This window comes from Phalangium opilio, unplaced genomic scaffold (genome assembly GCF_054372755.1).
Source record: "Phalangium opilio isolate 3A_F unplaced genomic scaffold, DU_Popi_V2 ptg000070l_1, whole genome shotgun sequence".
NCBI classification, from domain to species: domain Eukaryota; kingdom Metazoa; phylum Arthropoda; class Arachnida; order Opiliones; family Phalangiidae; genus Phalangium; species Phalangium opilio.
This window is the reverse complement of record NW_028324182.1, coordinates 1,377,977-1,402,730: the sequence shown is the minus strand read 5'-3', so window position 1 is coordinate 1,402,730 and position 24,754 is coordinate 1,377,977. Positions and strand designations below refer to the sequence as shown.

Sequence of the window (24,754 nt, the reverse complement as noted above, 5' to 3'; positions counted from 1 at the left end):
CCACCCACTGATGTTGTAATTCAAAGAAGCCAATTACAATAAATTTATTCTCTGAATGCTAGCCATAAACAAATCCAGCTCTTTATCTAAATATTTAGACGTTTACAAACCGCTACCAAAAGCTTCGTTAACAAGACCAACTTTAAATCATTATCGTCCCAAATCGGTATTTCACAATCTTCGTGCAACTGGCAATCAACACACACAACACCCCAAATCTGAAAATAATTCGCAAGTTCTCATTTCCTATGGCGAGCCAAAGCCAAGAAGAGACGCCAGTCGCCAGAATGAGCTCGAGTTCACTCCTTGCGGGAGGCCAACTCGCCCTGAATCTAGCGGGGTTTCTTGGCACCAAGGATGATACCGCAATAGCGGCCTCGCCACTTTGCGTAGGTGTTTATGTATGTAATTTCCGAAATGGTCTATACGATAGATACCGTAGCTTTCTCGTAGCCAGGATGATTTATAAGAGAGGAGGTTCAGAGCCAGACAATATGTACGTAGTCCCCAGTTCATAAAATTACACTGTGGTATTCCCCAGTTGCGATGATTACCACTACCCGCTCACGGCAAGAGAGCGTACGTTCTCGCCCATGCGTTCAAGCCCCCTTCCTCTAGCCTCATGTGCTTTTTTGTAATTTTGAATATTCCTCGTTTGCAAGATCGATCACGTGACGCGCGCCTTTACCAACAGCTTACGCGCCGATGCATGTTTTTTTAACTGCTCATTTCCAAAACGAGTCTTCTCTCTTACACAACCTCCTTGCTTTTAGCGAGCCGTCGTAAACATTTTCCAACACGAGGAAGTCCAACGCCATCACACCCTTACCCCACTCAAAATAACGAAGCAACCAGTCCACAACCTCTACCCACTATAATGCCAATAAGGACGTATACATGCATCAACCTTGCTAATTCTCACCTGGTATTATCTATCATTCGATGTTGCCAACGAAGACCAAATGTGTTTTGCAATACTCCATGTGGTTTCCAACGTGCTAAGGTTGTACAGTACCCAACCATTTTTTAAGGCTATACAGTTTGTCAATACGCTATAAAGTTTACAAAGAATGCCACATAAACTTGAGGAATGCCTGCCCCATTCAATACTCGCGGGATACAGCGGCCATGACACTTTAAGGTGCTATTTCTAGTTTAGCATACGTTTTTTCTTCTTTCCTAAATTGTAGAAAATATGTCTTTAGCCCACCTATTCTCTCCCAAACATGTCGCGATTGTTAGCTACAATAGTTTGAAGCGCTACACCCTTTCTCTCTTGAAGCTGGCAGATTAACAGCTATATGATTAGCCCTGGTTATACCAGAAGGAATGACAACATTGTATAGAAAACCCTGGTTGCTAAAGTCTTGTCTATGTACATGTATAGGTACAAAAACTGGTTCTGAAGTTGTAAGACTAGTGAAAGTCAGGATCAATACCGAGGGGTCGGCCAACGGTACGCTACCCGCAAAATTCAACTTTAAAAATCCGAAATCAATGCTGATCTGGAAATCCCATAAAAATTCCGAAATAAGCAACGAAATCAGTAAAGAAATCGCGAAATCCATTACAAAATTCAGGAAATCCAAAATCAAAAGAAATCACAAAATCCGAGGAAATCACGGGAAAAACCTCAAAATCCAACAAAATCAAGGGAAATATCCCAAAATCTGTCGAAATCACGGAAAAAAATTGCAGAATTTGACCAAATCACGGGAAAAATGGCAAAATCCGAAGAAATCCGTTGGATTTTATTGAATTTTGAACTCAAAAAAATCCGACGAACTCAAATGAAATCCAACAAAATCCGAAGAAATCAAATTGGATTTCGAAATCCCGTACACTTTTCCCAAAACGTCCGACCCCTCCATCAATATACATTGAATCCTTACAAAGTTTTTATAAAGACGAAGTTTGAAAAAATATTCTAACTATATATAGTTTACACGCAAGGAGGATTCATACCATTTGCACAAGGAGACCAGGCAACTTAGAGCGTAAAATAGCGGACGATTTTACGCTCTAAGTCGCTTTATCTGAATGGTCTCATTGTGTCTCATGCCTGTAAACTATGAGTGTCCACTTAAAATATCGCGAGTGTCCACTTAAAATATCGCGAGTGTCCATTTAAAATATCGCGAGTATTAGCCTCGACTATTCGCGAGTATTAGCCTCGACTATTCGCGAGTATTAGCCTCGACTACTCGCTGTAATCTAATCTATGATCTAACCGTTATCTCAGTAGACAACCTCACAATAGGGCGTCACCCAGGCTGTAATCTAGGCTGACCTATTGGGCCTACAGTAACTCACTACTCTCTGTAGCACTGAATAAAGTTAGATAAATCTATTATCGGCTCCTGTCATTGATACACAACGCATTAGATAACTTATCAAAACAATTTGGAGAACAAATTTCATTCATGTTTAGTAAGACTGCTGTGTTTATTTTGGGGCCTAGAGTAGACCGATTTATTTGTCAATCGCTGTGGTTTGGTATAAATTTGATATTGAAAGTCAAATATTTCTATTTTTCTATGTAAACAAAGCGAGACTATCACCGATTACAGCGAAGAACTAAATTGCTTAAATACAAGCTGAAGTAAATCAAGCGAATTAATAAAGAGCATAGAAATCTAAAACGCGTTAGACGTAGTGTTAAATCACGATGAGCAAATGAATACATAATGAAACTTATTTTTTTAATTTGATTCCATTAAAAACTTTTTGATTTCATCTGTTAAGAGTGTATTATTAACATTATTTTCGATGAAAACGTTTAAGAATTTGCTCTGATCAATTACTAACACAAGGATTATAGATGTCTTAACTAGTTGAGACAATTAAAATGTGCTGATTACTTAGTAAAGACCATCAAGTGACGTTGCTATATTGGAAACGAACTGTACATAACATTAAACGTTTTTAATTTAAAAGTGATCTAGATTATTTTGGCATCTTTCACCAAATCGTAGAACATAGATTGCTCATTCTTCAAGAGAGCAACTGGAGAGTCGAATTCCACAATTCGGCCCTGATCGAGAACCATCACCCTAAGAAGAGTTAAGTAACATAAATTAGCCAATCATTTTAAGCCGGTTTAAAGGCTGGTTCTCACTTGGCGAAAAAATGCATTTTTCGCCACGCGATTTGATACCGGCGAATAAAATAAGCGAATTTTCTTCAATTCGCCGTCAAAATCGCCCTAAAGAGTCACGCTCGGCGAAAAATACTTCAGCCAATCAGGTTCAGGTAGTGGGACGGGGGAGTGCGCTACGTCGCCAATTTTAAGCCTTGGTCACTTGGTGAAAATAGCCATTGAATTCTAATATATATATATTCTGATCTCCATGAAAATAAGAGGTAAACTTAGGCAAGTTTTCACGCCTCTTATTTAATTTTTTAAGAGCGAAATACGTACGCTAGCTAAAATTGATTATGTTTCTATTAGATAAATATGGTTTTGCCAAAAATTCTTTTAAGGAGGACAAGAAAATAACTTGGTTCATTTTTAAATAGAATACAAGTTTGAATTTTTAGGCTTAAGACGCGTAAAATAGCGCTCGGCCTGCTGAAGCGTTTTTTAAATTTCGCGCCCAATGAGAACCACTCCACCAGCGACTAAAATATCGCCGGTTTTTTTCGCCACGCGAAAAATTAATTCGCCGCGACTATTTGCCAAGTGAGAACTAGCCTTAATAGGTAGGTAAACCAACTTGTCGTATTCCAAGATGGTGTTTATTCTGTGGGCGATGATGATGATGGTAGAGTTGGCGAATTCCTTCTTGATGGTCTCTTGAATGAGATCGTCGGTGTCCATGTCGACCGAGGCCGTCGCTTCATCCAAGATCAGGATCTTGGTGTTCCTCAACAAGGCTCGAGCCAAGCAGACCAACTGACGCTGACCGACGCTCAGGTTGTTACCTCCTTCGGCCACAGGGTGATCCAGTCCCTGCTCGAGTGATGTCACGAAGGATTTCAGGTGCGAGTGTTCCAGGGCGGCCCACAGTTGCTGGTCGTCTTTTTGCCCGAAAGGATCCAGGTTGAGTCTGAGCGTGCCCGAGAAGAGGACGAGCTCTTGGGGGATGATGGTCAATCGCGAACGCAAATCGGACAAGCCCAATCCCTCCACTTCCACTCCGTCTACGACGATCTGACCGCGCACCCGTTCGATGAGACGGAAGAGCGCCAGCGTCAGCGACGACTTTCCGGCACCTGTCCGCCCCACCACGCCCACCTTCTCCCCAGCCTCAATACCGACATCAATGTCCTTCAAGACCAAATCCAATCCTTCGCGGTATTTGGTGCTGTAGTTCTGGAATATGATTTGTCCTCTTTGAGGCCAGTCAGCAGGTGGTTGAGATTCTGGTTTCTCCCACTCGGCCTCGGACCTCAAACGACAGTATTCGTCAACTCTTTCTACGGAGACGAGATTTGATTCAAAAACCGTAGAGCCAGCGATGAAGAATTTCAGGTATTGCACAAGCTGTTAGATCAAAATATTAAATTAGTACTTAATTTGCAGAAAATGAATAATTAGCGCAATTTGGTGATTTACTATCTAAATTCAAGGGAATTTTTCGTTAGACATATAAATTCAAAAAAAAACAACAATAATATATTTCATTCATAAATATGACCTGATAAAGACGAAAGTGTAAAGATAATGATATTTCACCAAAAGTATACAAATTAAAACAAAAGTTCCGATCAAGTAGGGGATAGGGTGCCTGGTCATGCACGTTTCCTAAATTTCGTACCCTCTTTCCAGGAGGTGTTACATTACACATGCATTATAGTACCTCTCCGTGACGTTATCGTCACTCGAAAAAGTAATAAAGCTTGTCAGTGCCATGTCATGAAATGACAATTAAACGGTTTCTTGAAAACGTATCAGAATGTTATTCAAACTATAGCTTCTACATTCTACAAAAATAAAGAAAAACATACAAAAATGCGGCCCTAGGTTTAAAATTACATTGTCGCTAAAACCTGGTTGCTGTGATATTTTGCTCATTTAATCAGTCATTCAAACCCCCGCATGCAATTCGATCTCTTTGTTAATTAGTCCTTTCTATTCGTCCCACTTTTAAGATGTTTCACAATCAAGCTAGGTTCAAGAGTTAAAAGAAAAACCAGCTGATATTTTGACATACTGGCTTCGTCTCCACTTACCCGATCGGCATTAGCCAAGAGCAATCCTACAAAATCAGATGACAGAGACTCTTTGCTCAAAATGATGAAAATTGCGGTGCAAAACATCAAGCAATTGCTCAAGATATTGTGTCGTACTGTCAGCCATCTGGAAAGAAATTGCATTTCATTGAATGTTCGAATTACTTTGCATCCACATTAAGGTTTCAACCCAAAGGTAATAATGAAGTGTAGATGCTGATAAAAGGCTGTCATCCCAAAACGAAAAGGACGCGATTGAAACCGGGCTTTATTGACGCAATTGCAAAATTAACCTTTGTGCCATGTTCATTATGTAGTTAGCGGCAGTGCATTCGTCGATCAGTTTTAAAAAGTGTCCTTCGAAGTTCTGTCCGGCGTCACACGCTCTGATGACAGTGCTGCCAGCCACTGATCCTCCCACATGTGAAAACAAGAAGGAATTTCTCAGGCTGGTTATTCGCTTGAATTGACGATTGCTCGACATCAAGAAACGCTGTCAAATATATGGGAAAAGCTTCGGTTTAAATGATATATTCTGAAGTAATTCATTCCAGAAGTGGGCCCGAGCACTCCGCGGTTAAAATGCGGGTGCCTTCTACAACATGTTGCAATAAAATACGTAAAAGACAAAACATTTTAAGATTTAATAATTCAAGGAATGTTATTTCGCTGGGTTAAGAAGTTGTGGCACCAAGTCATCTTTCCCGTCGCTTTTAGGGATTTTCTACGCATAATAAAACTTCTCAAAAAATCTTGTGATGCGTATTAAGATCATTAAATGTCCAAAATAATATAGCCTTTTTTAAATGTTTATTTTTATGTTTTCTATTTTACCATAGCCTCCAATGCAACCAACCCCCAGATTACTAAAAATCAAAAGTGGCTACCCCATAATCGTTACGAATTCTGTGTTAAACCACAACAATTAATAATTGAGAGTGATACCGGATAATTACTTACGACAGAAGACTAAAATCGAGTTCCTACCTGAAGTAAATGGTATCCAACGAACACGACAATGCAGGGAATTATGAATAACGGTAAATATATTGCAATAGCTAAGGTGTAAACAACTAAAAATATCAATCCGACATTGGTTGCTCTTAACATCGGAGAAAATTGCTGGTCTAGGGCGTCGATATCTTGGGAGAAGCGATTGAGTATCCTTCCAAGGGGGGTCGTGTCGTATGGGAGAGCGAAATACGCTATCGAGCATTTTCCCATGTAGACAGTTTGCAGCTCGTAGACAGCGAAGAACGCTGATGATAACGTACAAAAATGTTTGAATGGCTTGGGTTAGACCAAGAGCGACTAAGACCACTATACGGGTTGCCTTTAAGTCTAGGTTTGCTTGAAAATCTTTCTTGGAGTCTGCGCACCACAAAGACAGCCAGTACACTGACGTGAAATTAAGGACTACAACACCGGTGATTAATGTTTCGAAGATCGCGTACCATGTTATACCGTAGGCTTTAAAATATTGTTTGTATTGTGATAAGGATATCTGAAAATGCGCAAAAACATTATCACGAGGAAAAATATGTGTGTGGAGAGTTTTAGTTCTCAAGAAGACAAGAAACGTCCAAACTCTCCTCGTATATTATAGAGCGCATACGTTTCCTTCTTTGAGTGTCTCTTTAGTCATGAGCTTTGCCTCATCTTCATGTGAGGCTTTTCCTTCGGTTGCACGAATTAGCCTCTCAGCTTTGATATTTGAAGTTCCACTAAAATTGCGTTACCAAAATTCATAAATTAATAAGGCTTGTTCACCTTAAAAGAAACAATTCCAGAACTTTAAAATAAGAGCTATCTCAACAAATAGTGCAGGCCAAATGGCTGTTGCTTGGAACAGTTAATGGCTATGACTTAGGCGTAAAGTTTTTTCGCTTTTCTACTACGTACTGGCTATAGATAGTGTAGATATAATTGCATATTTACTCACGACGCTTCAACTTTGTCATCGTCGTTCATGTGTTGACTGAAATAATCTCTGGCCATTCCCAGACCACTCATGATTTCGCCATAGGTTCCCCTCTCGATGATTCGACCGTTGTTCATGAAGAAGATCTCGTCCATTTCTCGGATGAAGCTCAAGTTGTGCGTCACCAAAACTCTCGTCTGCAAGAGATTGAAATAGTAATTGTTGACCAAAGAACTACAAAACAGAAGCAGCTTTCAAAAGCAAAAGACTCAAAAGGGTTTGTTTGCAAGTCACTTACAACATGGATATGTATAAATACAGGGTCTGAAGAATTTCCATCGCTTACCTTCCACAAGACATTTTATTTAGGCGCAGTTGAGGAGAGAGAAAAATGACTTTTAACCCTCCCCCAAACCTTGAGTGAGAAGTAAATTGGTAACTTTTCTCTCTGCGCATAGGTGAATTTTCAAACCCACCACACGGGATTCTACGGAGAGATATATACACTGGAAACTTTTTCTACATATTGAGAACACATTTAAGACACTTTAAGATCCCTATATACTGTAACAGTTTTAGATCACTCAGCGCTTGCAGAACTCTAGAAACACACGAGCCAAAAGCGATTTAAATATGTGCTTTAGTGTTCTAAAATTTAATATATGAGATCTAGTAGTGCACCAAAGTGATCTTAAATTGTGATCTATTGGTGTGCATTAGGATCACTAGCGTAACTAATTTAGATCACTGCAAATTTAGGAAATCACTTTGAGATCACTTATCTTTTTCGATACGACCACCGAGTGATCTACCTCTACACCCTCTACCCATTCATTTTCCACATAGGCCAATCCTCTAAAAGTTCCTAAAGTTTAATTTTCCTAACCCTATACTTTGAATCATAAAAACATAATTTTCAAATAAATTCAAAATCAGTTTATTTCATTCAGCAAAGCGTGTATATCAAATTTTGTTCCAAATTTTCATTAATTCTACTTCAACCTTAACCGCCTTGGAAGCCAATTTATAGTAGTTATCCTTCAATACTAGCTTGGTTGCTAGAGCCATTGTTTGTAAATACTCTTTCGGGTAATTAATCTCGAAAGAGTAATATATAGCAATAAGCAGACTTATGACATTCGTCAATTCCATGTATTTTTCTGCCAAATGTATTTTAAGTCCAAGTCCAAGTATGGCGCAATCTTTAGGTTCATTGCCCGCGAAGCTTATTACAGCCATGGGAGGACCCTCTAACATTTCCAGTATTATATCGTCAAATTCTTCCGTCTTCACTTGTTTTATAATTGGAAGAGATTTGATGCCCTTCGATTGCGTTACAGCAACTTTTTTTTAAATATGCTCCATGCTTGAAACTTTTTTCTTTCATTCTATAAAAACAATAACATTTGCAAGGCACATTTACCAAAATGCGACATAATTTACCTTTGCAGTCAAGGATTCCTTTGAAAACTCCATTATTGCGTTGACAAACACCTCAACATTTTTGTAAAACTCATCATAGACCTTAGTTCCAAGTGTTAGGCGTAGCTCGTACAAAAACTAAAAAAACGTTGAAATTTTTAGTTTAACCTTTTATTATAAGGCCTATCTGCGTAGCATTAATTTCAAAAAGACCGCTTACCGCTCTGCCATTTTCAAAACATGGGTAAAGAGTAAGAAACGGCGCAATTGAAAATTCTTTTTGGTTTTTCAAGAAAAAAGTGCGATTAGGGTATGACTGCCGAAGTAGTGCCTTGATGGTGCCCCAATCTGTTTTTTTCTTTTCCCATTCTTTCTTGATGTTTTCAGTTAATTGTTTAATGTCATCTTCATCAAGAATTTCGCCAATAAAATTGTCTCGAGAGTAGCTGAGTTAAAATAAAATACTTTTTTGTTATTTTTTCAACAATAAAAATGCATTGCTTAAGATTACCTAATTGGCTTAGATTTTGGCGTTTTTACAGTTTTGGTAGTAACAACTGTAGGAACTACCCCATTACTTAATTGTTCTGTGCTAGAAGTATCAACAGATACTGCTACAATTTTCATAAATCCTTTTGCTTGGTTAAGTGACGCGTCATCTTGTGATCTTCTTTGTTTCCCTCGTTCCTTTCTGATTTTTAGACTCAAACATTTTGTGAACTCTTTCTACGTTTCAATTCAATGTAAATATCGTTAGATTATATACTAAGATTATGGTTTTACTTTAAACTTAAATTCGGATTGCTATTTTATATACTTACCCACGGAGTATTTCCAGACATTTTGAGACATTCGTACTTCTCAACCATCCTTTTCCCAATAATTTGATAAGTCATTTGATTGCAAATTCTTGAGTCATTTACCCAATGCAAAGCGCATTCCGATATAAAAGCGGTCCAGTATCCCTTTTCCGTAACACATTTGTTTAGGAGGGCGCTTGTGACAAGTGGGGAGAAAGTTGGTAGCTCAATCTCTGCTGCAAACAAATAATTTTGTATACTTTCGCTTATATGTTATGACCAGAGAAATAATTAAAAATTTGCACAGGGAAAAAAGTAAATTTAAAAGTAAATTAGAGAAAAGTTAATTGAAAGCTTTTAATTAAAAACATCGCTTGAATAGTGGCAAAAATATTGGCTTATCTAGAATAAAAAGCAAAACTTTAGGAAAATGTAGGATAAATAATATCAAAATTGTAGGAAAATATATGAGAAAACAATTATAGGAAATTACAGGATAACAATTAAAAAGTAAGAAATAAAAGAAGTCTAGTCACCCTGATATGGGTTTTAACTTTATATAGATTTACCTTCTTTAGACTTATCAATTTCAATGGTAGAAGAGATACTAGGACTATCAGCCTTTTTTAAATCATTAATTGGACCTATTTAGAAACGATAGCATTGTAGTAAATTAAATTTTTATTGAATTCGTACCAGGTTCAATTAATGTCTTTGAAAACTTTAACTACATTGGAAATTTACGAACATATTGACTAAATACATAAAAGACAATTTTAATAAATACCTTCTGCTATATTGGCACGAGGATTTCTAAAGTTAGTTATGTCACTTTCAACGACTGACGAAACAATTGGACTTTCCACATTTGCTAAATCATTGCTTGCACCTATAGAAAAAGTGTCAAGCTTCTCATGAATATCTGTTGAACTACCGAGACTCTTACTTAGCTCCGAATTAGTAACCTTGAGAACGTTACCAATATCAGAAGAGAAGTTTGATTGCTCAAGCACCTGAATATGGTTATTACTACCTAGAATTTATTTTGAGAATTGTAAGTCTCAGCTTTAAAATAGTTTTAAATAAAAGTGTGTGCACTTGCCATCTTTGGTCTCTTTGCTTCCCGAGTTAGTGTAATTAGTTTTTTGAATAACATGGTTGTTACCATTTCTTAAAATGACTATAAAGAAATGTAAAATCTGAAATGTGACAAGCATTATACCTAAAGCATATACATAGTTTTAACTAAAGGGTTTTTGCAGTTCCCCCAATGTCACCCTGGCTCTGCTGAGCCAGGGCTATAGCAGTTCAGAATGAATCGGTGCTCGAATAGCTAGGCTCAGAGACGGCCTGACAACACTGCACTGTTGAAGGCTACCAGTGAAGGAAGGAATTTTCACCAGCCCTTTTAGCAAAAACTATGTATAGGCCTACGTAATATACGTACGTTTCTCATGTTTAGTGGGTGGGCATCCACAGTATTGGCAGTTACTTTCGTTCCCATTTATTTCATACTCTTCGCAATCTCCTACGTCACATTCCTTACACGGGCCTCTTCCTATACCTCTACGGTCTAACATTTTCCTCTATACCTATACCTGGTCATTCAATTATTTTCATATACCACATTGTAATGCGGGATTTTATATTTTTCATATGTGCAATTTAATGTTTCATTTTTTTTTGTTGTAAATTTATGGAATTTTGGTTCAAAAATAGAGCATAATTAATGGTCAGGCATGTAACAAGAATATTTGTTAAGCATATAACATCTGTCATTATAGTACCTAACTGAAAGCGGCCATGGGCAATGAAGGTCATCCCATTGAATAACTAACTCTGTATCAGTAATTAAAATTTCGAATGCGTTCAGGTGTTTTGCGTATTGCACAATTTCAGCCTGCTTCAAGATGAAAAAATATCGTTTTCCTATGGCTAAAATTAATTTTACCACAGCTAAAGACTGACATTTGTCCTCTAACCGATTTAAAGAAATGCCAATTTCATTCATATAGAGAAAACCCTGAATTTTTAAATTTGTTACTAAAAAAACTTTACCATCGCCGATGAACGGTAAAATTAGATTTCTTGTGCACGGTTCAAGATCATTTATAAAAACTTCTTTTGTGACCTTAACATCATCACAAGCATACAAAAAATTTGGGTTTGGGTCAGCAGAAGAGTTGTTTTGGTAAAAACAATTTCTTAAAAGATGATATCTTATCATGCTGAGTGAAATATTTTTAAAAGATCCCCATTTCCTTCCTTTAAACACACTGAAATGTGCTTCAAAGCGCATGCACCAATGGTGTCTTAGTGGCCCAAAATGCCTAATTTGGTTAGGAAAGTGAATCATAAAATGAAACTTGGGCTTTAAATTAATGTCTGGGTACTGAACTAAAAACGTCTCATGATGATATTTAATAGCTGCTTCGAGCTCCATTATGGTATCATTTAAAGCATATGGGGATGTGCACATATGTGTAATTTTTGCTAACAAGACAAAGTTTGAAAGCTTCGCATTGTCATTAGGAACTTTCTGTGCTAAAATGAATGGTAGAACTTCGATTAGAGCCAATGACGCGGAGGCTGATAGGGAAATATTTCCTTTCTCCGAAAGACAAGATTGGTCAAACAAAGTTGGCTTTGACTTAATTTTTAAATATGAGTATGGAAAAATTTCCAACTGTCCATTGAGCCAGTCAAGTGAAAACATTTTTTCCTCGTTTATGAAGTTTTGAAGCATAGCTTTCAACTCAACAAATAAAACTCCTTCTAACAGAACGTGCATCGGATCGTGTACCGCTATTTCAAGTGAAATATCTTTGATATGAAATAACGGCGATAGACAGTTTATTCCGTACTCTTTGCTCCAGCGTTTTCTTGCACCCACACTTTCTAGTTCATCTAAAATCTCACACATATCTAAATGATCTGTAGTTGTTCTTAGTTGAAAATCGTTTTCCATGAAACTACTCCAAATTTTCGGTCGCTCTCCGAGGCAAGTACGGGAACATTTTTTTGCAAAGGCCACCCCTTCTTTGAAGCCCCACAACTGATTTGATGCAGGGGTGTCTGCTGGAGTTCCCACAAGAACAGCGGTGAAAATTTTACCATTACCAAACAAGTCTATACCATTTTTAAAGCTATTCATACTTTCTATAAAATCAGATAAAATATTTCCCATACCGTACTTCCTAATATCAGATGATCTAGCAATAGCAAGAAGCTGTTTTGTGTGTAATTTCGATCTAAATTGCGGCGGAATATTACAAATTTCATACGTAAATACTGTCAACTTGTGGATCTTCCTGTGAACGCCAATTGGATTAACAGTTTCAATATCATCCACGTGCAAAATAATTTGAATACAAGTAGAAAGTGGTATCTTATTCTCTTTATAGTACTCCCCATCGCACCAATCTCTCATGAGTGGCCCTTGACTTTCGTGAGAGTTTTGCATCCAGAAATTTACGTCAGGGGTTCTAATTAACGCTCGTAAACTGCACAAAATTGGGATTGAATATCCATAAATATTTTTACGGGATAATCTACCGTTTTTCCTTTTAGTTTTTTTCCCTAAGTACACAGGAATGCTTTCCAGTAAGTTAAACGTACGACCATAATATTTCATTCTAGAAGCATCCGATCTCATGTGATTCAATTTGGAAGTGAAATTAAACATGCTGTCATAGCGAGCTTCATTAAAATTAACTATCCCATTGCTTTCAATTTCAGCACAAATATTTTCTCTCAAGATGGAAAGAATTTCAATATTAAGAACATTAATTTCCTCAGCAATAATATTTAAAGTAGTTTTGCTTATGCCACGGGTTGATTCTAATTTTAAAAAGAAATACCCAAAGGATTTCTCAATAGACCTTTTGCTTGGTTCTGGTACATCTCGCCTTTGTATTCTAAAATCATCTTCATTATCACTGTTACTTATCGATGTATCCAATTCAAATTCCATATCATTTAGTTCCCCACCCTCATTATTATAATTTAAATCATTATTCTCAGGCTCAGGTTCTTGCACATGCCTATGTTGACGACTACAGTGTACTTTGAATGCTGAGTAACTAGTTGATTTATAGGGACATAGTTTGCAAGCCACGCTGAAGGAGCTTTCATTCCGATGTAGGCTTAAAACATGCTGATTTAGACGGTGAGTGCTTGCTGTTCGATAGCAGCACATTGGGCATTTAATATCATTATTATTGATAGCCGCCATATTTAAAACAAATATGAGCCAATTTTATGACAAAATCAATATAAACACAAAATTCCACATATGATAAAAGCAATCCCAAAAATTACATTATGGCAACGAAAATAATTAAATTTTTAACACTAGGCCCAATTGACATTACTGTACCTATTGGAAAATCTAGTTTTAGTAAGGAACACGTTATTGTGAACTTCATGGTAAAAATAATATTAATATTCACTACCATTCGCCCGTAAAACAATAAACAAAGCCCATTATATACCATAAGCCTTGGTATATATCCGGGGAGAAAATACTTTTTTTTAATTAAAATTATCAGACAAATTGACACTTACCAAAAAATTATTACGTAGAATTTAACGAGTTCGTAAATATTAGATTAATTAGATTAACTGCCTTAAATATTCGAAAAAGCAAGCACGAAGCACATCCGAGATACGACCAATTTAAAAAAAACTTGTCCAGATACTAAAGTAAACAAACTTTCCCTTGAACTTGTGGAAAATTTAATGGGACGATGGGACACGAGGCGCTGCCTCTCTCTCTCAACACTACTTCGGGGGAGAGGGCAACGCACGGTAAAGACCGAAAAAGTTGCCAGTTAAAATTGCACGTATGAAATAGCACAATCAACCGCTACTTAAGAATGTTTCTTTAATCAAAAATTATCCAATTTTAACCCATTTATTTGAAGAAAGGCACTCAATTTGACAAAAGATATTTAAAAAGGAATTATATTCCTCTGATATTTTTTCATAATAGTATATTTGTTTTACCCCGCATTAAGCTCTAAAAAAAGCCCAATTGGGCGACAATCTTCTCATCTGGCAACACTTTACGATACCTCTTTTTTTATAGTTTTTTGCTCCAAAAAGGGAGGGGTGTACAGGTGAAGTTTTCCCCAAACCACGTGTTTACATTGTGATTTGAGAGGGTGGAATATAGCGCAGTAGTAACATGGTATACTTGGTTTCAGTTGGAATTTAGAGACGCTATTTTCTTTCCTATGAAATTATACATTATAAATCCATACGCCTTAGCTATTCCTCACTACCATTTCAATCTTAGTATAGCAATGGGGTTCCGAGAATTCTTTCAAGTTTTCTATGAAAGGATCGGACAATCATAAAATTAACGCTTGATTTATAATTAAATAAATTGATAGTCATTTTGAAATTTAAAATATTTCACGCATTTTTAGCTAAATTTCGAGGATTGCCTTTCAGTGATTTATTATAATTGAAATTGAACTGTATTTGATTTCGTTTAAATATCCGACCCCCTCTTATATTGGTAAATTTCCATTTCCAGCTGATCTATATCTCTTCCACTCACTATACGCACGCCTAACGTTTTTACTGAAAGGTTTTTATAGCTCCTCTGGAAAGGGAAATTATAACCATTAAGGAATCGAACAATTTAGTTTGGTTTCGATATTGAAGTATTACCATACGTTATAAAATGGAATAGGCCTGCAATATATTTCTGTGAGATTATTATTTAAAGTTTTTAGGAAGTGACATCGTATATTCTGAAATAATTTTTCTTTCTGCTTAAAGCACGCAACTAGATCATAGCTATGTTCGATGTGTGTTCTTAAATTATACCCAGATAGTGATCTCAATACGATCCAAATTTGTAGGCTAGTGATCTTCATGTGAGATATGATTTCAAAAAGCGATTGAACATACATAGATCACAAAAGTTCACAAGGGAACACTGTTGCATCACTTCTATTAAACCTAGTTCACAGTTAGAACACAAACGAAACACTATGAGATCACTCCTGGACCACTCCGAGTGAGCTAAGAGTGTACCCTAGTGATCCAAAAGTGGTTTTATAATTTGCAGTGTAGTTCCTTTTCGCCACGTGACATAACTACTTCGGAATCAATATAGAGGCATATTTGTTGGCCAGCCTTTTGGCCTAGTTGAAAATCCATAAATCGTACTATTTATACATATCCATGCTTACAGCATCATATATGTTTTTCACTTTTCGAGCTGCTATTATTAAAAATGGACGGATTTATACCAAAATTTAAGCAACTTAAATAAATATTGTCAGATATTTGTTTCGAAGTAAAGAAACGGATCATTTTCCAGGCCTCCATATACAACTACTACCGGGATTTAAAGGAAACGTTATATCGACCATAAATTAATAAAAGCTGAGCATTTTCATGGAATATAAGAGTAGTTTTATATACTTTTTTTCGAAGAAATCCCTTTGGTCCGATGACTTCGTCGAAGAGATGTTTGGCCACGTGCGAGTCAACCGCCCCCAAAGGGTCATCGAAGAGATACACATCGTGATCGCGATAAATTGCTCTGGCCAAGTTGACCCTTTGCTTCTGACCGCCACTCAAGTTGATACCCTATCATGGAAAATTTGAAAATGACCGCATGACTAATGAAAGCAGCCATCTATAGAACTATGGGTAAAAACAGAAGTAAGATAAGGGACTAGAAGTAAAGTGCTCTAGCATTGGTAATAGATCCTGGCACTAGTGAACAAATTTGAGGATTTTAAGCAGCTTCCATCGCGCCTAAACTAAATTTCCTACCCCCTTTCCCTCAACCTAAAGCCGCGGTACACGGACGTGGGTGCTTGAATATAGTTCGACCGTCTACCGCCGCGAGCGTTTCACGTTTTGGAGGGAAAACTCAGAAACAGCTACCAGAGGGCCAACCGTTGGTGCGTTATCAAGAATATTCACTTTCGGCAAGTGTAGAATTTGGTTAACTCGATACTTCTAGTACCTTATCTTACTTCTGGTAAAAATGAAAGTAGGAAGAGGACTGGAAGTCAGGAGGAAAGAAATGAGACACAACAAGAGGAATATGACCAGACTGAACGAGGAACAGGCTAATTTTGAACTAGTGGAATGTTCATTTCTCATTAAAAGTTCTAATTAAGTGGGGAACGATGAGCCTACTAATATGGTCTAGACCTCGGGTCATCTTGTTGGTTTCAATAATACATACTCTTTCTCCAATCTCCGTTTCATCGTCAGCGGGTAGCTGGCCGAGGTCCGGTTGTAGGGCGCATGCACGTATGACGCTGTCGTATCTTTCCCGGTCCATGTCGTCGACAAAGAGTATATTCTGTCTGAGTGAAGCGTTCTGGATCCAGGGTTGTTGAGTGACGTATCCCACTCTCCCTGCCACTCTCACCTCACCCTCCATCTTCTGCATCTCGGACACCAGAGCGGACAAGAGGGAAGACTTGCCACAACCAACAGGACCCACCACGGCCACCAACGACCCGCGGGATACTTTTAAATTGATGTTGCGAAGAGATGCTGCCGCTGGATCGTCCAAGTTCCAATGATACGTTCCTTTCTCAATCATAATCGCTGAAATATTCAAGAAATAAATTGGTAAAAATAAACCAATTGTGAGTTCAAAAATATCTTCAAACAATCTAAAAGCGAATTCAGGCTTTCCTCTTTAAGAACGGCACGTTGATTGACTTGTTTTACAAATAGATTGTTTAGTCACTGCAGGGTTTACAAGAAAATTTTATTATTGTGTTTAGGCAGAATTCCTTTTGATCAGCGGAATAAACCAACTATTGGATTTAGCCTGATGATTATAGTAGGATATTTTCTTTTCATAGCAGAGGTCCTTCAATTGTCTCTTTCTCCTCGCTCAAGTTCTACCTTTTAACCACAATCATTTTGAACTTCAATTTATCTGCTTGTGTATAGGAATAGCTGCCGAAAACAATAAACGACCCATTTCGTTTATTCAATTCCATAACAAATTGACATACCATATTGTGCGTCACTAGCTATCTTCTCCACGTAACGCTTGGTTTCCCCAAGACTCAACAAGTTTGCAATTCTTCTTACCGAGACGTGTGTCTGTAAAGAAGCATTTTGTGGATTTGCGTTTGTTTTTTAAATGTTTTAAAAGCAACAATTCCGCCAAAAAAACAATACTTCATTGTTGGGAAAATGTTTTGCACTAAAGCATGAAATTAGTTGCGGTTATTTACTGACGCCAAATTTTGAAATTATAAACATATATACATATATAGCTCGCGAAAGGGTGCCAGGTCATACCCTTGTCCCAAAGTTCCAACTCACTTTTAAAGCCGTGCTACTTCGAGTCGCTCAAGTGGATACAATCACAAGAGCCTAGGCCTATTTACTGTACCTACGGTTTCCTGTATTTTGGGAATACTTGCGTCGTCTGGTAATTAGGTGGCAACCACACAGTAATGTGGGGAAATCGAAACTTTTCGCTATATCAAATATTATTTTGATATTCAAAATTATGTAGCAAAAATAAAGGCCTAATAGTTTAAATCTCTCAGAAGTAAACTAACTTTCAAATCTTTGATCATCGGGAAACAACTAATATCAAGAACGTATTCTTGAATCTGTTTTAGCTAATATATATTTAGTGGAAGAAGCAAATTCTAGATTTATCTTTGGACCCTCCCTGATCCCGTTCTTACCATAACTAGTGTATTTACTAAATCCGGAAACGTGACCATTGACATCGCTAATAATCGTACCAACTGCCAGGAGACGAAAGCTTTTCTCGAGGTCAGAACGTTATCGTCGTCGATTAATACGTACATGGAGAAACACGGTGTCGTAATCTGAATTTGTAGAAACCATAGCTATAGAAACTCAAAATGAATGAAGAGTTTGCAAGCCCTGAAGATGAATAGTTTAACAAAAACCAACAGCATCGTGTGTTCTCTAACATCGTTGTAATGTTACGCTATCGCCTTTCTTGAGTCTGGCGAAAGCGTAGAGATTTCAGGGCCGTCTGCCTTTTTGAAACGAGTGAGAACGCTACGAGATGACACTAACACTACCAAAAGTGTATAGATATAAAAGCAAAAAGTACACTTCATTGACCATTCTCTGCCCTTGGCTGTAGACAACATGTAAAATGAGAAGCAAACTACCATCCTTTCAACCTAATTCACGAATAAACCAATCAGGAAAGATCTTCTTGACGTCATATAGGTTTGCAGAAAGTAGTACATTATGTTGGCGATCCAAACGTTAATTTAAGGTACTAAACTAGCTACTTTATGAGCCTATTCACGGCATGTTTCCTGTGCCACGGTCAGGAAGGTAATCATACGCTGTGGGGGGTCGACACTATTCTGGGATAGAAGAGGGCTTCTCATATTAAAAGGCGCGAACGAATTTCAATGAGGTTTACTTTTTGTTTTTATATCTATATACTTTTGATACTGCGGAGCTGAAGTCTCTACATTTCTATGAGCCCCATCATCGATAATGATATACTTCTCGCAATATTTTACGTTCGTACCAAAACCGGTATGATAGCAGTTATAAATTTGTTTATTCCTTCGAAGAGGGCTTGTTTCTTCATGAGTGCAGTTTCTTTCTTCCTGATTTCAAGAACGATCCTTTCGAACGATCTCTCCCAGGCGTACAACTTCAAGACGCGGATTCCGTTCAAGATTTCGCTCATCATTTTCATTCTGTTGTCCTTCAGCTTCATCAACTCAATCTAATAAATGAGATATTTAAAAAAACCATTCACAAAAACTGATTGTCGTAAAATTGTAGTGAAAGTTATAGTCGTAACCAACACGTGAGTTTCATAACCGTACATTGCGGCATAAATTCTGTCCATCGCAATTATAGGTACTTATACTAGAATCAAAGCCACTACCGCAATACCTTCCGCACTTGCTTGAAATTACTATCTATTGTCTTATAGAAAGGTCAAGAAGAATTAACTCAATAGACCTTATATATGTAGAAAAAGGGGGTAGGCAACTCTCAGTATCGGGACATACAATAGGTTGATTCCTGCGCACTCTCTTGATCCCCGAAGCCTTCAGAACAAGCGCCACAAAGTGATATGGTAGGTAAAGCTTTATCCCCGTGTCTTTCTCCCTTAGATACATTGAAATGGTCTATGTAGAAAATGTAACCCACGTGACAAGAAGTAACCAAATTTAACATCTTTAACCTCCCTTCCTTTCACCCACTGTGGGAGCTTAGGCTTGCATTGTAGAATCATAACATTTACCTGCAATTCTTTGTATTTCTTGGTGCTAAGATAGTTCAGTGGAAGAAGAACGAGAATAGGTACGATGCCAGCAAAGGCTGAATAGCCCAGTTCTCGATACATGAAGGCGAAACACAGTACTAATTGTACCGGGACCGACCACAAGAGACTCAGTTGCGGCGACAGAATTTGGAATCTGTTCGTGTCGACGTACATCGTGTTCAGTATTTCGCCCATTGTCAGGTCACGTCGATCGCTGCTCGTCAAGCGAAATGTCTGCTTTGACGAATCTCATTAATGAACTTTTATCACGATTAACCCTAACTTACTTTTTTGTACAGAACGTGCATGGTGGCGGATTTGAGTCTCAATCCTAGTTTGGTGTGGAAAATGGCGCTGCCTTCTTGCAACAAAGATTGCGCGAAACAGGCCAAACCATAAAGGCAAGCGTAGAAAATCCCCTTCCACAAAGGATCTTCGTTCGTCGAGTAATCAATAATGGAACTGAAAGCATAAGTGAGTAAACTAGTCAACTCGGTTCCCTAGTTTACTTGATCTTGGGCAAAAATTTGAAATCTCAACCTCTTTATGAATTAATTTTAAACAATATTCAAAGGAATGAAAACATTCAGACATCTGACCCACGGAAACAGAAAATGTCATTGCTCATGTGAATGGACAAACTGACAGCAACAAAGGAACTCAATTTCACGCTTTAAGTTAAAATCATTTGAATTGATTTCCCATAAATATTCACTTAATATGCTATGACGTTTTTTTATACACTGTAGAAAAGAGAGGTTCATTTTTGAATGCATGGGCGTACATAGCCCCGACTCTGTGGTGGTACGTACCGCTTTAGCGTTCAAATTTGAATATTTTCTTTGAGTTCAAATTTGAATATTTTCTTTGAGTTCAAATTTGAATATTTTCTTTGAGTTCAAATTTGAATATTTTCTTTGAGTTCAAATTTGAATATTTTCTTTGCGTTCAAATTTGAATAATTTCATTGCGTTCAAATTTGAACAGAACACTATTGTTCAAAATTAAACGCCCACACATTCATATTTGAACGGTGCGTAAGAGGATAGTATATCATGTAAATTTAAGCACGAAACCGTTCAAATTTGAAAATTGAACGTTTAATATTGTATGTTTTTGCAATCATTATTGAGCAGCATCGGGGAGTTTGATAAAGCGCTTATATTCAAAATTGAGCAGTTCACCATTAACAATACATGGTGGACAAGCGTTTGATGAAGCATTGAAATTTAACAGTTAGAGTTGAATTAAATGTAGACACTGATAAGGAAGAAACCTTATGAGTTTAAAGCTTGTACATCTTCTGAGGGTGGTTAACTTGAAACACGTATATATTAATCGTTGTATGAAATAATAGTTCAATTATATGAAGAGAGATTGCACTTAAGGAAAGTGTTCATTATCAAGTTCCCTCAAATTATAAAGGAGTATGTATTACATACACTCAATCGATTTCAAGGCCTATGTAAATATAAGGGAATGGTGAAATACGGCATAATCCGTAACCTTTACTTTGATAATATTATATACAGACAAATATATTTTTAGTTCAGGGTAAATAAGAAAGTCCAAGTAAATTGTTGAGATGTTATTGGATTTTTATTCAAAGTTTTGTTTTGATACCCAAGATCTTGGATGATCCTGCACACCTTTCCTTATTGAACGCCTGACATTTCCAAACTGTTCAATAATGAACAATTGCGCTCACGTTTCAATACCCATTGAACTCTGTTTTTCTAGTGTTGTTTTAAAACCAAAAGCACTCGTTTAAACCCCAAAAAAACTCTCGTATGAACGCCCATAACGCTCTCGTTTGAACGCCTATATCACACTCGTTTGAACGCCCATAACGCTCTCGTTTGAGCGTCAAAAATAATCTCGTTTGAACGCCAAAAACATCCTAGTCTGAATGCCAAAAAGTTGTTATTTGAACCTGTAAATTGCTCTTAATATTTATATAATCAGTCGATACTATTGCACTAGGTGGGGTGGCGTAGCGGTTAGCGCTTTCGCCTCGCAGTAAGAGGATCCCGGGTTCGATCCCGGACTGTGGCACCGGGTGAAAAATCTGGGAATAAATCCTTCTGCGTAGAGTTTGCAAGTTCTCTCCCCGCTTGTTAAAGGAGTTTTCCTCCGCGGTCTAACCCGGTTTCTCCTTTCCATCAAAACTTGCAGAGGTTAACGGTAATAGTTAGTATAGGGCGCTGTAGGTTAGCTGTGGCATAGGGGCTAGCCACCACCCCTCTATGCATTGTAAAGGGACCCACCTGTAAACAAGCCACAGGCTTAGTGTGGAAATCCCTTCATAGACAAAGCTCAGATTATTATTATTATACCGAAGGCGAAACTAAAATCGTTTTTTACGCGGCACTTTGAAACTAATTATAGTTTTAGACTTCAGTATTTTAATATAATTTACCATAATTCAGCAATTACCCGCACTACTACGGCGCCATTTTCCATCACGTAAGCGCGGCTACCAATGATATTGCCCTAAATTTACTCCCATGATGCTCAGTAATTTGTACTGCTTTCCAATATCTCTTGTCGCTTCTATGACGTGATGCGAACATCCTATTGGTTACAAGCAAGCCACGTGATACTCGATACTCATTTTACATAGCATGCAGGCGGGAAGGTATGATTGACTTAACGCTATTAACTTTTTGATATCTATTTACTTTTGATATAATCTATTGAACGCCATAACGACCATAACTGAACGCATCATTAGCGCAAGTTGGTTATTCAAAATTGAATAGGATAAAGATTAATTTTGAATGGTAATATATAAGCTGTTCAAAAATGAATGATACAGTTAACTTCCGATCCATATGACGGTAGTTTGTTCAAAAATGAATGCTAATGGTTAGTTTTGAACGCGTTAAACACACCTAGTTGAAAATTGAATGTCTATGGTTAAATCTTTATGCGTCAATAGAGGCTTGTTCAAAATTGAACGGTCGCTATCATTTTTGAATGCCAAAAGCACGCTCATTTTTTACAGTGTAATACTAAAAAAGTGAAATTGTTTACCCTGTCAAAAGGGCAGGACCGATAGACACTACGTCGGACAGAACTTGAAAGACCACTCCTGCTATCAAGCAAGGCCCGACTGACTTCAACAAGGGCCAAGCGATGGATTTGCTTTGATTTTTGGTTCTGTTTCTTTCTTCCGAAAATCGTTTCATTTCCATTTCATCGCCGTCACCTTTGGTCTTGGTTTGGGGTTTCCAGTGTTTTTCAAAAATACGCGAGACAGTCAGCGCTCGCTCCGCGTCATTCAAGTCGTACACATCCGACGGCTCCAGGTTTTTCTTCCAACCATTCCACAGGGCGCTGCAATTCGTTAAAAATAATGAGCTTCTTCAAGTAAGTGCAAAGTATACAAGGCCGGGAAAAGACTTATACCTACCTGGTAAGCCATGAATGAACCATGCGTGAACAAAATGATGCATCATCTTCCCTTGATTTCTTAATGTTTGAAAATTATTATCTTTTTGATAAGGAATTTAATAGAAAATTTTGGTTTAGATGCGACATAAGTATGACATTGAAACCTTACTGAGAGCTAAATTAATAACTACAAGCAAAAACAACCAGAGCTCCTAGTAACCAGTGTCAAACTTAGATTATTAAAACAAAATGTATGGAGTATTACCATTTTGACTTCGATTGCGTACACATGTGTTTTGTAGTGCGGAGAGGCGTCACTCAGTGTGTGTAACACGAGGGTAATTACTACTAAAGGGTAAATTACCGTTTCAATTAAAAACCCGAAATAGTCATCTTTGTCGATTTGAAATAACACACATTTTCACAATGCCAAAATAATATTATTTTAAAAGTAAGCCTTGGATTACTAGTAAATAGTATTTCATGATGGTAGATCTCAGTGTGATAGTTTGCGTTAGTGTTAAGAGGAACCAAAACAATGTCAGGATTCCGGACAACACCGTGCCACCCCCTCTGCCGTAAATTATGAGGAATAGCGCCAAGATCTGCAAGACGCGACTTCAATTTAATTCATCAAAATGTTTATATTGATTTTTGGAAATGTCTTACGTAAGTTCCAAATTGAAGGACGACCGCCAAATTGTCCACGACTTGAAAATCACCGAAGTATAGTTGTTTACCAAATTTTAAGACGCTAATTGCGGCTAGTAACAAAGTCAGAAGCTGAAAACACAAAGCAAAACTAGTACCTAAGTTTTAGGAACTTTTCGGACATTTCTTTTTCATGTACAGTGTACACATGTATCGTTCGAATTTTTCGGGGCTGTATGAGCTTTTATTTGGTCCCAGCTCGACACAATAAACGGAGCAAAAAAAGTCCATTTTGCGCCTTAATAAGGACTTACACTTTTCGTAATGGTAAGATGAGAACAACGGAAACATCGCCGCTCTGACTTCGCAATCAGCGCTAATTCTAGAGGTAGGAACACCCAGAGTATCGCGCATGGCACCCAGACCAGAATGGTCTTTTGAAAACAAGGGGTCAAGTCTGGATCATCCGTGTACCATGTCAAATTGCCATCCTATTGAATATAATTACATACTTTATAAAAAAACACAAACGCCATCATTTAATATAATTATTAAAGTAATACAATTAATAAGAATTATGGAGATAGGAACTGATTATATCATTAAGTCTTTGTGACTTCTGTCATGATAAAATAGCAGTAGCTAACACTAATCACACTGTCAACTTAACATATTTAATTTTCTATACTAATTTGTTATATTTATTAAAAATGTATTCCTCTAGCCTTATAATCATTGATATACTTAGCAATTTATTGTAACTGTTGTCAAAAAAAAAATTAAAAGAAAAACATACCCAAAATGGAGATTCACAAAAGTCATCCAAAATAGAGGAACTCATTTTAAGATGATTAACACCAAAATACTTGCTAAAATAAATTAATTCGAGCAATTTATTTAACAGCCAGTCTCTGTCATGTTATCGGGCGACTAACGAATCCTTCAAAGGCTTTGCAGTAAACCGTGATGGTATTGGTTTGAAACAGTACATTAAAAGACCTTGAAGTACGAGTCTCACTAGCATAACACAAGTGGATTTTAAATAGAATTCGTCTACGTAGGAGCTGAATAACAAAACTTCAGGCTATAAAATCGTTCTTT

The 24,754-nt window shown here is 37.4% G+C and overlaps 2 protein-coding genes and 1 long non-coding RNA gene across 3 annotated transcripts; all 3 read right to left on the bottom strand.

Annotated features, from left to right (window-relative positions):
* Positions 1 to 2,694: 2,694 nt before the first annotated feature.
* On the bottom strand, positions 2,695 to 23,379 carry LOC149661003 (ATP-binding cassette sub-family C member 3-like). The gene is made up of 18 exons (XM_089843647.1): positions 23,268 to 23,379; positions 23,022 to 23,080; positions 22,643 to 22,945; positions 19,894 to 20,068; positions 19,586 to 19,840; positions 18,854 to 19,057; positions 18,018 to 18,164; positions 17,886 to 17,948; positions 17,328 to 17,418; positions 16,538 to 16,908; positions 15,760 to 15,927; positions 11,817 to 13,474; positions 7,197 to 7,330; positions 6,163 to 6,434; positions 5,469 to 5,668; positions 5,176 to 5,302; positions 3,717 to 4,486; positions 2,695 to 3,053 (listed from the first exon to the last, which is right to left on the bottom strand). Exons 1-18 carry the CDS (start codon positions 23,268 to 23,270, stop codon positions 2,942 to 2,944), a joined length of 5,112 nt encoding a protein of 1,703 aa, XP_089699773.1. The 5' UTR covers positions 23,271 to 23,379; the 3' UTR covers positions 2,695 to 2,941.
* Positions 6,606 to 7,190, bottom strand: LOC149661005 (uncharacterized). Its single transcript, XR_016368755.1, has 2 exons — positions 7,118 to 7,190; positions 6,606 to 6,899 (listed from the first exon to the last, which is right to left on the bottom strand). It is a non-coding gene; the product is annotated as an uncharacterized LOC149661005 (long non-coding RNA).
* LOC149661004 (uncharacterized) lies at positions 8,067 to 14,025 on the bottom strand. The gene is made up of 10 exons (XM_089842419.1): positions 13,885 to 14,025; positions 10,766 to 10,916; positions 10,417 to 10,498; positions 10,106 to 10,347; positions 9,888 to 9,962; positions 9,340 to 9,554; positions 9,030 to 9,244; positions 8,739 to 8,964; positions 8,540 to 8,656; positions 8,067 to 8,484 (listed from the first exon to the last, which is right to left on the bottom strand). The coding sequence occupies exons 2-10, from the start codon at positions 10,896 to 10,898 to the stop codon at positions 8,431 to 8,433; spliced, it is 1,359 nt and encodes a 452-aa protein (XP_089698545.1). The 5' UTR covers positions 10,899 to 10,916; positions 13,885 to 14,025; the 3' UTR covers positions 8,067 to 8,430.
* Positions 23,380 to 24,754: the final 1,375 nt, after the last annotated feature.

Excerpts from the sequence above, each read along its gene's own strand:
- LOC149661004 (XM_089842419.1), bottom strand. The coding sequence starts at position 10,898 with ATGTTAGACCGTAGAGGTATAGGAAGAGGCCCGTGTAAGGAATGTGAC. Across the intron at positions 9,963-10,105 it reads TCGTGCCAATATAGCAGAAG|GTCCAATTAATGATTTAAAA; the intron begins GTATTTATTAAA and ends GTTTCTAAATAG. Across the intron at positions 8,657-8,738 it reads GTTTTGAAAATGGCAGAGCG|TTTTTGTACGAGCTACGCCT; the intron begins GTAAGCGGTCTT and ends ACGTTTTTTTAG.
- LOC149661003 (XM_089843647.1), bottom strand. Across the intron at positions 16,909-17,327 it reads AGCTAGTGACGCACAATATG|CGATTATGATTGAGAAAGGA; the intron begins GTATGTCAATTT and ends TGAATATTTCAG. Across the intron at positions 15,928-16,537 it reads AAACGGAGATTGGAGAAAGA|GGTATCAACTTGAGTGGCGG; the intron begins GTATGTATTATT and ends TTTCCATGATAG.